The sequence below is a fragment of the Pelodiscus sinensis genome, chromosome 1, assembly GCF_052426305.1.
Source record: "Pelodiscus sinensis isolate ZL-2025 chromosome 1, ASM5242630v1, whole genome shotgun sequence".
NCBI classification, from domain to species: Eukaryota; Metazoa; Chordata; order Testudines; family Trionychidae; genus Pelodiscus; species Pelodiscus sinensis.
The window spans coordinates 361,134,339-361,147,921 of record NC_143052.1 but is presented as its reverse complement, the minus strand read 5'-3'; the positions used below and the strand labels follow the sequence as shown (position 1 = coordinate 361,147,921).

The following is a 13,583-nucleotide window of genomic DNA, read 5'->3' as shown; positions in this document are numbered from 1 at the left end:
GGTCAGTGGTCAGAAGGGACGCTCAGGCCTGGCCTACAAACGCTGGGGCCCCCAGCACCCAGCCCCACATCACGGTGCAGACACCCGGTGGAAGGACAAGCCAGCGCCCGGGCAGAGGACAGCCTGCCACCTCTCTGCCCAAGCGCTTCCCCTTCACACCCCCGGCCCCTCACCAAAGCTGCGCAAGGTGCTGGTCCAGCTCTCGGCCTCCTCCCGAAGCTCCGTGGCGTGGGGTGAGAGGATGATGCTCTTCAAGGTCAGCAGGCTTGCCTCTGCCAGGGCTTTGAGCTCTGCCGTGTCTGTACTCAGGAAGAGAAGAGGGGGAGAGTCTGGCAGCCCAAAGGCACTGGACACCTGCATGCCCAGGGGTGTGGCCCCAGCTGATCCCAGCAACTTGGCCATGGAGGCTCTCTGAGTTCTGGATTCCTGGGGGTGCTGCTGGGCTCTGGCACAGTGGGTGGGATGGGTGAGTTTCCCCCAAGCCTGAGGCCAGAAGCTTCCAGCGAGGACGGGGAACCAGCCAAGGCCAGAGCAGCTCGAGTCCTCCATTCCCTGGAGAGAAGAGACACCAGGGGACTCCGGGTGGTTTCCCTGTCCCTTGGGGGCTCTCATGGTCTGGCCAGTCTCCGAGTTGAAGGCAGTGGGTGGTCAGAGGCCAACAGCTGCCCCATGTCTCCCTGGGGTCCCAGCCTGCTCAGACCAACCTTCCCCCCATGCAGCCTGAGACAAACATCTTTATGGTTCTTACACATGCCTCAGTCTCCTCTGCACTTTTGATCGTCCCCCGGGGGGCACCGTGCTGACTGGCCAATGGCCGACACTCGTCGGGGGAAACCCTGGCAGGCCAAGGATAGAAGGTGGGTTTCTGAAGAACCTGGCTCTCTCCACAGCATGGGTTTGGCCAGGGGGCTCCCGCTTCCCCTGTGCCCCTCTGCTCTAGCCAAGGACTTTTAGATTTGGAAGGTCAGGTGACTATTCAAATGTGACCTTGTTTGCAAAGGCTGCCTGTGACAGGGCCCATGCCAGCTTCCCCCGGGCATCTGGCCGGGCTTGATTTCCTGCAGGGAGCCACGGAGAGTGGCAGGGCTTGCTGGTGCCCAAGGGCCCCATCTTGGCATCTTGGAGGCTGCAGGCCTGTGCTGTGTGGCCCTGTGGGGCCTAGCACACTGAAGGGGTCTCTGCTAAGGGACGTGAGAGGCCCTGGCCAGTCAGTGACTCATGCAGCACTCACCAGACAGCACAAAGGTGCCGCTGTCTTTGGAGACATACTCCTGCTTAGGCGGGCGGTAGCGCCGGCTGGGGGGCCGGCGGGCAGGGTGCTCAGGCAGCGGGGCCTGGTAGGGCACGTTCAGGATGAAGTTGACCAGGCGGAACTGTCTTTCAGCCCAGGCCTTCTGCAGCCGGCGCAGCATGTCCAAGGAGCGGCAGCGCCCTCGCTCACTCGACCAGATCTAGGGGCGCCAAACACATGCTGAGAGGGAGCAGCCGGAGCAGGCGTGAGCCGCAGCCTGAGTGGCGCATGGTCGGGCTTGCAGCAGCTCCGGGAGAGTGAGGTGTCCATGCTGCTGGGGGCTGCATCGCCCACAGCCTGGAGCCTTTCCAGCTAGTCCAGCTGTTTTCCAGTCTCCCACCCCCCATGCCCCAGTTGCTCTCCCCAAACTCTGACATGCCGCTCCCTCCCCTCAGGCTGGCTCTGGGAGTAGGGCCAGTGCTGGGCACGGCGGCTGCCAATAGAAAGCGGTGTGGCCAGAGTGGAAACAGACACTGACCTGCAGGCTGGGTGGCCCACTGAGGTAAGTCGGGGGGAGGTGATGGTGTCACTGCTCCCCCAAACAGTCCTCCATGCCCCTGCATGCCTCAAAGCCATTCCCTGGCCCCCTCGGGTGTGTGCCGTGTGCTGGGCACCACGGATGCCGCGGAGGCTTACGCTGTGGAACAGGAGCACGTGGCTGTCTGGGAAGCTGAGCTGCCATCCAAGGACTGCAGGGGGGAGGAAGCGAGGCGGGTGGCCCCTCAAGGCAAGGGCCTGTATGCAATTAGGGGTTCTTAAGAGGCAGCATGTAGGCACTGGAGGATGCTTAGCAGAGAAAGGAAGTGACATCATGGCCTGGCCTCACTCCCACCAGCACAACACCTGGACACCCATGTGCGGGCCAAGCGTGAAGAGGGGAGCGGGTTACCGGGGGGTCTGGAAGATGTGGGACCTGTTTGCACCATGCATCAGGTGAGACACAGCTTCAGTCAGACCCTGTTTCATGTCTAGGGCTCAGACTGGGAATTTACTTTATTTCTTAGGTCCCCAGGACCTGAGGGATAGAGCACAAGCTGGAGTCGCCGCTTTGCAGCGTAAATGCAGCCCCACTGGACTAGTAATGATGTTAAAATGCGGTTAATAGACTAGTCAATGGAATTACTACTCGATAGGCACTGTCACGTTACTGGATTTTAAAAGGAGCAACCAGATCACTGCTGCACCCATGGGGGGGGGGGGTTTGTCCCAAAAGTTGATATAAAGGGGGCAATGTAAGGTGTCAAACGAAAGCTTTCCTTCTACTGGTTCTGTATATGCTATCCATATACTTGTATAGTATCTGGGTGTGGGAATTATGAAGATGTATTCTGTGTCAATACTGGAAACTTCTCTGTTTGTGGCTGAGCAAGACAAGGAATGCTCAGCCCATAGACATGCTAATGAGCAAAGCTCCCAGGAACAATGGACCTCTGAAGGCCAAAGACACACCTGGCCACTGACTATGTGACTGTGTCCAGCTTGGAAGAGGCGGGGAGGAGGGGGGGGAGGATATAAATATGCCATGTGACCGACTCCATCTTGGTGCTCAGCTCAGCCCTTCATCCCAGATGCAGCCTTGCAGGGAATCACGAGCCGGGAAGAACTGTGGACCCATCTGGATACAGGATGTACACCCAGGACTTCTAAGCCAGCAGCTGTAACATCTCTGCTAGAGCCTGCCTCGAGAACTGGGAGATTCGATGCATGTAACGTTGATACTTTAACAACCTCACTCTCATGTTTTTCTTTCTTTTAGTAATAAACCTTTAGATTGTAGATTCTAAAGGATTGGCTCAGCGTGATTTGTGGGTAAGAGCCAGAGGGTAAATTGACCAGGGATCTGTGGCTGGTTTCTTGGAACTGGACAGAACTTGTTCAGGGTAGGTGGGATTGGGCTCTAAGACCCCTCACCTGTGTGCTAGGCCCGGGGCTTTTTGGGGCTTGGATACAGCTGGGGTGTCGGAGGGTTTTTGCTCGGGAGGCTTCTGGCTGACCAGGCAGGCAGCTGAAGCGCTGTGGGAGACTGGTTTGTGGCCTGTTTGGGAAGGGCCACCAGTCAGGGGCTAGAGAGAGTCCCAAGTTTGAGCAAATAGCCCTGAGCGGACACCCTTAGCTGTGCCCAGACCCTGCCTGGTCCGTCACAGGCACTTCCGCATTTCTCCTTTGAAATGAAATTTCCAAGGAGGAATGAGGAAGACCGCATACAACCCGGGACCTGCAGTGCAGGAGATACTAGAAAAACAACACAGGTTATTAAAAATCCTCTAACCTGCCATGTCCCCCAGAATAGCTTTGCCAATTGATGAGGTCATTATGGAACCATCAGAGGCAACATGAAAAAGGCCGGCCTCCATTCCTCCCACCAATATGTTGTCCTGGCCAGTATCCTGGGACTGTGCTACCCGTTTGAAATTGCTGCTGGTTGTCTGCAGGAGGAAAGGAAGAGGAGGGGGAACAGCCTCATCTGAAGATGAGGAGGACTGAGGAACCAGAAACAAAATACAGGACTATGTAGCACTTTAAAGACTAACAAGATAGTTTATAAACCACCTTGTTAGTCTTTAAAGTGCTACATCGTCCTGTATTTTGCTTCAGCTACACCAGACTAACACGGCTACATTTCTATCTCTGAGGAACCAGAGATAGTCTATTGGAATCTAAATGAGGCAGGTCGTCATCCTTGTCCACAGGCTCCACTTGGGCGGTTGCAGAAGGTGAGAGAGCGTGGAGAGTGGGACAGGGAAGACAGGGTGGTGGTGGCCGGAGAGCACGTTAGTGTATGTGCTGAGGTTGCCAATGACGACTTGCAGGAACGATGACGGTGCAAGGAGTGCGTGTGATATTGGTTCCAGGGCTCCCAAGGTGGCCATTGGTGTTGGAACAGCTGTGGTGGATACAGCTAAGGGTGGTTAAGCCATGGATGCTGCAGAGCATGGTATGTTAGCCGCTTTCTAGTAGAGTGCCAAGATGCCACTGAACCCATTGGAGAGGAATGCTGAGAGGAGAACCTGCTCCCATGACTAGTTTCATGTCTGGTGCTTGGAGACAATGGTGTAGGTGAGAAAGAAATATTCTTAGAAGAGCGTCAGTGCCGACTAGACTCCACAAGTATGGGAAAACGGGGAGGTGAATGCATGCTCGGCCCCTATGGTGTTGGTGCCAGATACTGTGCTGTTCGGTGCCGCACGTGCGTATTTTACTTGGAAAACATCTTTGACTCCAGTGCCAACGTATATCTGGGTTCCAGCCAGTGTTCCCTCTTATATGCGTGCATGCATGGGCACACACCAAGAATTTGAGTCCTGCCCACCTCCTCGGTAGAGCTGCCCAGCTGGGCCACATGGCAGGCGGCTGCCCTGCCCCAGGAGCAGCATGGCAGCCACCATGTGGCCCTGGCACTAGCTTCAACACTTCCCCAGGGCTGGAGCTGTGGGATGTGTGGCAGGCAGTGGCTGCTCTGGCCACCCTGGTTGGGTTCAGAGGCGGAGCCGTGTGGCAGGTGGCTTCTCTGACATCCAGATTTAAAGGAGCTGTGTGATGGGTAGCAGGGAGCTGCTCTGGCGGCCGGGGCTGAAGGATCCCCGTGGCGGGCGGTGGGTGGCTGCTCTGGAGGCCGGGGCTGAAGGATCCCCATGGCGGGCAGTGGGTGGCTGCTCTGGCGGCCAGGGCTGAAGGATCCCCGTGGCAGGCGGTGGGTGGCTGCTCTGGAGGCCAGGGCTGAAGGATCCCCATGGCGGGTGGCTGCTCTGGCAGCCGGATCCAAAGGATCCCCGTGGCGGGCGGTGGGCGGCTGCTCTGGCGGCCGGGGCTGAAGGATCCCCGTGGTGGGCAGCGGGTGGCTGCTCTGGCGGCCGTGGCTGAAGGATCCCCGTGGCAGGCGGTGGGTGGCTGCTCTGGAGGCCGGGGCTGAAGGATCCCCGTGGCGGGTGGCTGCTCTGGCAGCCAGATCCGAAGGATCCCCGTGGCGGGCGGTGGGCGGCTGCTCTGGTAGGTGGGGCCAAAGGATCCCCGTGGTAGGTGTCAGGCAGCTGCTCTGGCGGCCGTGGCTGAAGGATCCCCGTGGCGGGCGGTGGGCAGCTGCTCTGGTAGGTGGGGCCAAAGGATCCCCGTGGTAGGTGTTAGGCAGCTGCTCTGGTGGCCGTGGCTGAAGGATCCTCATGGCGGGCGGCGGGCAGTTCCTCTGGAGATCGGGGTTGAAGGATCCTCATGGCGGGCAGCTGCTCTGGCAGCCAGGGCTGAAGGATCCTTGTGGCGGGCCGAGGCCAAAGGGTCCCCGTGGTGGGTGGCTGCTGCAGCTGTAGTAAGTATGTTCCCACACTGACTTGCCATGGAATTCAGGTTTCTAAATGTCTCGAGGCTTTTTCATAAGATTTCTAGCAATGTGCAGCTTCACCTGCCAACAGGGTGGGTGGGGGCAAAGAGACAAACGCCCTGGGGCCGGCCATTCCAAAGGGCTGGGGCTCCAAGCCACTGCTTCTACGACTGTGGCAGCAGCATCTGTAAATGACGGGTGGGGTGCCGCACGGCGCCATCCGGGCAGTGCTCAGGGCTGGCTGCCTTGTCCCTTCTGCCCATGGCCCCGCCTCACCTTGCCTAGGTGCCCGGCAAGCCAGTTCCCAGGAGTTCAGTTAGCCCATGACCACACTGGTCATTGACATTAGAGATAACGTGGGGACATCAATGCATTGGTGGCTTAATGATGCTAGACATCTCTCTCAATGCAGCTCTCCAGGGAATGTTACCCAGTGAGGGTATGTCTACACTACCCTCCTAGTTCGAACTAGGAGGGTAATGTATGCATACCGCACTTGCTAATGAAGCCCGGGATTTGAATTTCCCGGGCTTCATTAGCATAAGCGGGGAGCCGCCATTTTTAAATCCCCGCTGCTTCGAACCCCGTGTAGCGCGGCTACACGGGGCTCGAACTAGGTAGTTCGGACTAGGGTGCCTATTCCGAACTACCGGTACACCTCGTTTCACGAGGAGTAACGGTAGTTCGGAATAGGAACCTAGTCCGAACTACCTAGTTCGAGCCCCGTGTAGCCGCGCTACACGGGGTTCGAAGCAGCGGGGATTTAAAAATGGCGGCTCCCCGCTTATGCTAATGAAGCCCGGGAAATTCAAATCCCGGGCTTCATTAGCAAGTGCGGTATGCATACATTACCCCGCTAGTTCGAACTAGCGGGGTAGTGTAGACATACCCTGACAGATTCAAAGCATCTTTCAATCTTAGATGCTGGGGTTTGATTTTGCTCCATGACCTTTTATAGTCCAATTAAAAACAAAACAAACAAACAAATACATAGCCCCTAAGCCCCACAAAATTGTCATCATGAGCGAAACACAAAAGCCCAGGAACCTCTACGATGACAATACTGTTAATAACTCGGGTGCCACAGTGGCACCATCCACACAAAACTCCCTCCCTCATGGATGGAAACCTTAGAGGGACACTGGTTCCTGCCCACGGATGGAAACAGCACGGGATGGCACTTCTGTTGGGGGACGCAGTGAGACCTGAGTGGAGCACCCATAGGGACACCACTGGAAGGAGGAACTGCTAACCCATATTCACTCCTTCTAGTGCCTCAGGAAAAGCGGCGAGGAGCCCTGTGGCACCTTAGAGACTCACTGAAGTGTTGGAGCAGAAGCTTTCGTGGGCTCTGAGCTCACACCTTGGGGGCCAGCCGGTCCCACACCCCGCTTCCCACCCTCTGGCAGCCTTGCTCACCTTGAGGATGCTGTCGCTGTGCTCCAGGATCGGGTAGGACAGCAGCTGGCCCAGCGTGAACTGCATGTTGCCAGGGCACTTCACCGCCATTGCTGCAGGAGAATGAGGGTTCTCGTCAGCGTGCAACTGGCAGGCCCAGCTGGGCCCCAAGCATGGCAGGGACCGAAGGGCCCTTAGCTCCTGGGTGGCCCTGGCCCTGTGCCCAGTGTGTGACTAGCAGCTGAGCCTGGGGGCTGCTCCACGGCTCCCCGCACCTATTCCCGGTGAAGTTGACCTAACCCAGCTCCCACCACGAGCCCTTCTGCCTGGGCCCGAGAGATTGCACTGCCAGGCTCTCCCCACGCGGGCACCTGTAGGGCAAGACCCATGCTCCCACATGGCTCAAGTCAGCGTGGCCCCAGGACAGGACGTGGCTCCGCGCGGTGCCACCGCCACCTGGCCTCTCGCCTCCCGTTGGGCCGGCCCGGGGCACTCGCCACTCAGCTCAGGTGTGGGCAGTTCCTGCACCTTGGGCTGCAGCCCTTCGGAGTCCTGCTTCCCTAGCAGAAGGCTGAGCTAGCCTGCTGGGGAAAGGAGCCCCCCGGCCCAGCTCTGCTGTGGGAGTGACCAGGTGCAGCAGGACTGTCCCTCATCAGCAGGTGCGTCAGCTGCACGCTGACTGGGCCTTCTCACCAGCCCCTGGGAGGCTGCACCATGGCCTGGGCTTGAGAAGAGCTGGCAGCAGGGCCACTAGGAACCCCCCCGAGCTCCTCCCCAGCACACGTCTCAAAGCACGTTGCCAGCTTGGCATGGCTTCGCCCCTGCCATCCCAGGGCACAGGGCTCTCTCCATTGTCCACATGGGAGCCCAGCCCAATGACTGGCCCACGGTCACACAAACATGATCCCTGCCCCCCAGTCCTAGGCTAGCACCTGAGCACTGCACTGCCCTTTCCCCAAAGATCCGGCCAAGAGTCCGGTCCAGGTGAGGCTGCAGGCACAGCTCCAGCTGCTGCTCAGGGTGGCAAGCACCTCACAGTCCCTTAGCTCAGCCCGTTGGCCACATGGGCCAGCCCAGCTCTCCCCACCCACTCGCCACCCCGACTGTCCCCTCTCCCAGCCAGCATGGGGCTCAGGGCAGGTGCGGTGCCTCCCCAGACGGCTGTGGCTGCTCAGGCTGCCCACTTTGTTGAGAGCGGGCCGAGCTGAACGCAGGGCCCTGGGAGGACACATCTCCAAGGACGTTGCCCCTCTCTGCCATGGACCCCCGCCGGTGCTCCTCGCAGGCGCACCTGTGAAGATCTCCCACCAGCAGCTGTTCTTCAGGAGGGGGCTGGCCAGTTTCTGAAGCAGGGGCAGGACCTGCTGGAAGCTCCCAATGCTGTGCACACAGGCCTGCAGGATGGGGTGTTTGGCAGGCAGGGCGTCTTCTATGCGGGATGCTTCCCTCTGCCACTCAGCCACTTTCTCCATAGCCACGGGGGGATTGAACTGTAGGACAGAAAGACCAGCGGGCCCCTCCAGTCACACCAGGCCCCTATGGATTAGCAGGGACGGCCGCGCACAGGGCAGCACAGCTGTGACTGTGTGGGAGCAGGCCCACTCGGGGAGACGGCAGGTCCAGACTAGGGGTACAGCAGACACAGGTGGGAGAAGCTCAGGGCTGGAATTCCTGTGGGCCAGGAGTGAGGGGCACAGCAGATGTGGGGGGAGCACAGTACTGGGCTGGCAGGGGCTGCGGGTCAGGAGTGAGGGGCACCGCAGGGCTGTGAAGTGGGGAGCCCAGGGCCGGGCTGCCAGTGGCTGCAGGTCGGGAGGCAGGGAGCCCAGGGCCGGGCTGCCAGGGGCTGCAGGTCGGGAGGCGGGGAGCCCAGGGCCGGGCTGCCAGTGGCTGCAGGTCGGGAGGCAGGGAGCCCAGGGCCAGGCTGCCAGTGGCTGCAGGTCGGGAGGCGGGGAGCCCAGGGCCAGGCTGCAGGTCGGGAGGCAGGGAGCCCAGGGCCAGGCTGCCAGTGGCTGCAGGTCGGGAGGCAGGGAGCCCAGGGCCAGGCTGCCAGGGGCTGCAGGTCGGGAGGCGGGGAGCCCAGGGCCAGGCTGCCAGTGGCTGCAGGTCGGGAGGCAGGGAGCCCAGGGCCAGGCTGCCAGTGGCTGCAGGTCGGGAGGCAGGGAGCCCAGGGCCAGGCTGCCAGTGGCTGCAGGTCGGGAGGCGGGGAGCCCAGGCCTGGACTGCCAGGGGCTGCAGGTCGGGAGGCGGGGAGCCCAGGGCCGGGCTGCCAGTGGCTGCAGGTCGGGAGGCAGGGAGCCCAGGGCCAGGCTGCCAGTGGCTGCAGGTCGGGAGGCGGGGAGCCCAGGGCCAGGCTGCCAGGGGCTGCAGGTCGGGAGGCGGGGAGCCCAGGGCCAGGCTGCCAGGGGCTGCAGGTCGGGAGGCGGGGAGCCCAGGGCCGGGCTGCCAGGGGCTGCAGGTCGGGAGGCGGGGAGCCCAGGGCCGGGCTGCCAGGGGCTGCAGGTCGGGAGGCAGGGAGCCCAGGCCTGGGCTGCCAGGGGCTGCAGGTCGGGAGGCGGGGAGCCCAGGGCCGGGCTGGCAGGGGCTGCAGGTCGGGAGGCAGGGAGCCCAGGCCTGGGCTGCCAGGGGCTGCAGGTCAGGAGGCGGGGAGCCCAGGGCCGGGCTGGCAGGGGCTGCAGGTCGGGAGGCAGGGAGCCCAGGCCTGGGCTGCCAGGGGCTGCAGGTCGGGAGGCGGGGAGCCCAGGGCCGGGCTGGCAGGGGCTGCAGGTCGGGAGGCGGGGAGCCCAGGCCTGGGCTGCCAGGGGCTGCAGGTCGGGAGGCGGGGAGCCCAGGCCTGGGCTGCCAGGGGCTGCAGGTCGGGAGGCGGGGAGCCCAGGCCTGGGCTGCCAGGGGCTGCAGGTCGGGAGGCGGGGAGCCCAGGGCCAGGCTGCCAGGGGCTGCAGGTCGGGAGGCAGGGAGCCCAGGCCTGGGCTGCCAGGGGCTGCAGGTCGGGAGGCGGGGAGCCCAGGGCCGGGCTGCCAGGGGCTGCAGGTCGGGAGGCAGGGAGCCCAGGCCTGGGCTGCCAGGGGCTGCAGGTCGGGAGGCGGGGAGCCCAGGGCCGGGCTGCCAGGGGCTGCAGGTCGGGAGGCAGGGAGCCCAGGGCCAGGCTGCCAGTGGCTGCAGGTCGGGAGGCAGGGAGCCCAGGGCCAGGCTGCCAGTGGCTGCAGGTCGGGAGGCGGGGAGCCCAGGGCCAGGCTGCCAGGGGCTGCAGGTCGGGAGGCGGGGAGCCCAGGCCTGGGCTGCCAGGGGCTGCAGGTCGGGAGGCGGGGAGCCCAGGGCCGGGATGGCAGGGGCTGCAGGTCGGGAGGCGGGGAGCCCAGGCCTGGGCTGCCAGGGGCTGCAGGTCGGGAGGCGGGGAGCCCAGGGCCGGGCTGGCAGGGGCTGCAGGTCGGGAGGCGGGGAGCCCAGGCCTGGGCTGCCAGTGGCTGCAGGTCGGGAGGCGGGGAGCCCAGGCCTGGGCTGCCAGGGGCTGCAGGTCGGGAGGCGGGGAGCCCAGGGCCGGGCTGCCAGGGGCTGCAGGTCGGGAGGCGGGGAGCCCAGGGCCGGGCTGCCAGGGGCTGCAGGTCGGGAGGCGGGGAGCCCAGGGCTGGGCTGACAATGTATTACGTTATTGGAGTTTATAATGAGCAGACAGATCACTACTGCACCCAGGGGGGTGTTTGCTCCAAAGTCTGTACAAAGGGGCCATGTGAGGTATCAAATGGAAGCTTCTATTCTATTGATTCTATGTCTCCTACTCTTGTACTGGTGTGACATTTGTATGTGGAGTTGTGACTATGGGCTCTGGGCTGGTCGTGTGAGCGTTCTCTGGGCTGGTAGTGCGGGCGTTTTCTGGGCTCGTAGTGCGAGCGTTCTCTGGGCTGGTAGTGCGAGCGTTCTCTGGGCTGGTCGTGCGAGCGTTCTCTGGGCTGGTAGTGCGGGTGTTTTCTGGGCTCGTAGTGCGGGTGTTTTCTGGGCTGGTCGTGTGAGTGTTCTCTGGCTGGTAGTGCGAGCGTTCTCTGGGCTGGTAGTGCGGGTGTTTTCTGGGCTCGTAGTGCGGGTGTTTTCTGGGCTGGTCGTGTGAGTGTTCTCTGGCTGGTAGTGCGAGCGTTCTCTGGGCTGGTAGTGTGAGCGTTCTCTGGGCTCGTAGTGCGGGTGTTTTCTGGGCTCGTAGTGCGGGTGTTTTCTGGGCTGGTCGTGTGAGTGTTCTCTGGCTGGTAGTGCGAGCGTTCTCTGGGCTGGTAGTGCGGGTGTTTTCTGGGCTGGTCGTGTGAGCGTTCTCTGGCTGGTAGTGCGAGCGTTCTCTGGCTGGTCGTGCGAGCGTTCTCTGGGCTGGTAGTGCGGGTGTTTTCTGGGTTGGTCGTGTGAGCGTTCTCTGGGCTGGTCGTGTGAGCGTTCTCTGGGCTGGTAGTGCGGGTGTTTTCTGGGCTGGTCGTGTGAGCGTTCTCTGGGCTGGTAGTGTGAGCGTTCTCTGGCTGGTAGTGTGAGCGTTCTCTGGGCTGGTCGTGTGAGCGTTCTCTGGCTGGTAGTGTGAGCGTTTTCTGGGCTGGTAGTGCGGGTGTTTTCGGGGCTGGTCGTGTGAGTGTTCTCTGGCTGGGAGCGAGCAATGGGCCCGGACTGCCTGTTGCAAAGAAGGAATGTCCAGTGAATGACTGTGCTAACTAGTACGGCTCCAAGGACAATGGCTCTTTGGGTGGAGGAATGCGCCTGGAAACCTGCAAACCAGCCAGTATCTCATGGCTGCCGGCATGTGAATCATGCATCATGTGACCAGCTCCAGTTTGGGAGACACCAGAGATATCTAAGTGCCATGAGGCGGACTCCATCTTGTCTTCAAACTTGCTACTGATCCCAGATGCAGCCTTGCAAGGGGCAGCGAGTGGGAAGGAGGCCGACCCGCCCTGACACAGGATGGGCACCAGGGACTTCTCAGCTGGCAGTCTGTAACATCTCTGCTGAGAGCCTGCATCGAGAACTGGGAGACTGGTGCATGTGACGTATTCTCCTTAATGTTAGACCCTAGAGAATTGGGCCCAGTGAAGTTATGTTAAGACAGATCAAAGAAAGAGGTTAACAAAGGTTTCTGGGTGTCACGTTACTGGATCTTGAGGGGAGCAGCCAGATCACTGATGCACCCATAGGTGGGGGTGTTGGCCCCAAAAAATGGTATAGAAGGGGGCCATGTGAGGTATTGAATAGAAGCTTACTGTCTGCTGATCCTGTGTACGCTATTTATGTGAGTGTATAATGTCTGTGTGTGTAGGTAAGAATCTGTAATCTGTGTGGAAACTGAATATTTCTCTGCATGTGGTTGAGCATTGGGCAGAGCCTGACCTATGGACATGTTAATTAGCGAGGCCCGGTGGAACAATGGCACTTGATGGGCCAAGGACACACCTAAAGCATGAGGGCGGAGGCCTAAGAGCTGCAGCAGAGAGAGGCTGATGGCCAGGTGACCGGCTACGGCCAAGGAGAGGCCAGGAATGAGGTATAAAGAGGCCATGTGGGGGACTCCATTTTGTTCTCAGCTCAGCACTTCATCCCAGAGGCAGCACTGCAGGGATCGAAGAGCCCAGAAGACCTGTGAGCCCATCCTGATGCTAGGATGTGCAACAAGAACTTTTAAACCAGCAGCTGTAACATCTCTGCTAGAGCCGGCATTGAGGACTGGGAGATTCGGTGCATGTAATGTACTATTCCTTTAACAACCTCACGCTCATGCTTTTCTTGCTTGTGATAATAAACCTTTAGATATAGATTCTAAAGGATTGGCCCAGCGTGATTTGTGGGTAAGGTCCAGAGGGTAAATTGACCAGGGATCTGTGGCTGGTTTCTTGGAACCGGACAGAACTTATTCGGGGTAGGTGGGATTGGGTGCTAGGACCCCCCACCTGTGTATAGACCCAGGGCCATCAGGGGCACGGATATTGCTGGGGTGTCGGAGGGGTTTTGCTCGGGAGGCTTCAGGCAGGCTGCTGGAGCGCTCTGTGGGACTGGTTTGTGGCCTGTTTGGAGAGGTCACCAGTCGGGGGCTGTAAGGAGACCCGGAGTTGAGCAATTCGCCCTGAGCGGACGCCCTCAGCTGTGCCCAGACACGGCCCGGTCCGTCACACTGGGTAGTCCCTGAGCAGAACTAGAGACATAGTTCAAGCAAAGGGGCAATCCCTACGTACTTTATTTTGCAACTTAAGCAAGTAAGTGAAAGGCTGCACCTGTGATGGGAACAGCTAGTTTGAGAACTGATAAGGTAACTCCTTGTTTCTGTTCTCACCCTGATCTTAACGAACTGTCTCTGCCCTCTGTTTGTTTTAACTCCCTGTCTCCTTGTCGTTTGGTACTTGCCTTCTAGGCTGATAAGAAAGCTGTTGATGCATTATGAATTGCTTAAGGCCATGAAGTATACGCATTAACACTAGAAGCTTCTAACTAATTAAGGGGGGCTGAGATGCTTGGGCAAATGTTTTATGACGCGACGGAACTGTCTATATAATCTTACTTGTTACTGAAATCAGTGCTGGTTCACTTTGGAGACGGGCTGCTCTCTATTGTAGTGCGCACTATTCA

The 13,583-nt window shown here is 60.2% G+C and overlaps 1 protein-coding gene across 1 annotated transcript in view; it reads right to left on the bottom strand.

Moving 5' to 3' along the window:
- DNHD1 (dynein heavy chain domain 1) overlaps positions 1-13,583 on the bottom strand; it is a 274,296-nt gene that overhangs the window by 138,224 nt on the left and 122,489 nt on the right. Inside the window, exons 15-18 of the mRNA XM_089775427.1 lie at positions 8,293-8,491; positions 7,023-7,114; positions 1,232-1,451; positions 174-299 (exon numbers count right to left, since the gene is read on the bottom strand). Of these exons, the coding sequence (XP_089631553.1) occupies positions 174-299; positions 1,232-1,451; positions 7,023-7,114; positions 8,293-8,491 (637 nt within the window). The remainder of the gene's footprint in view (positions 1-173; positions 300-1,231; positions 1,452-7,022; positions 7,115-8,292; positions 8,492-13,583) is intronic.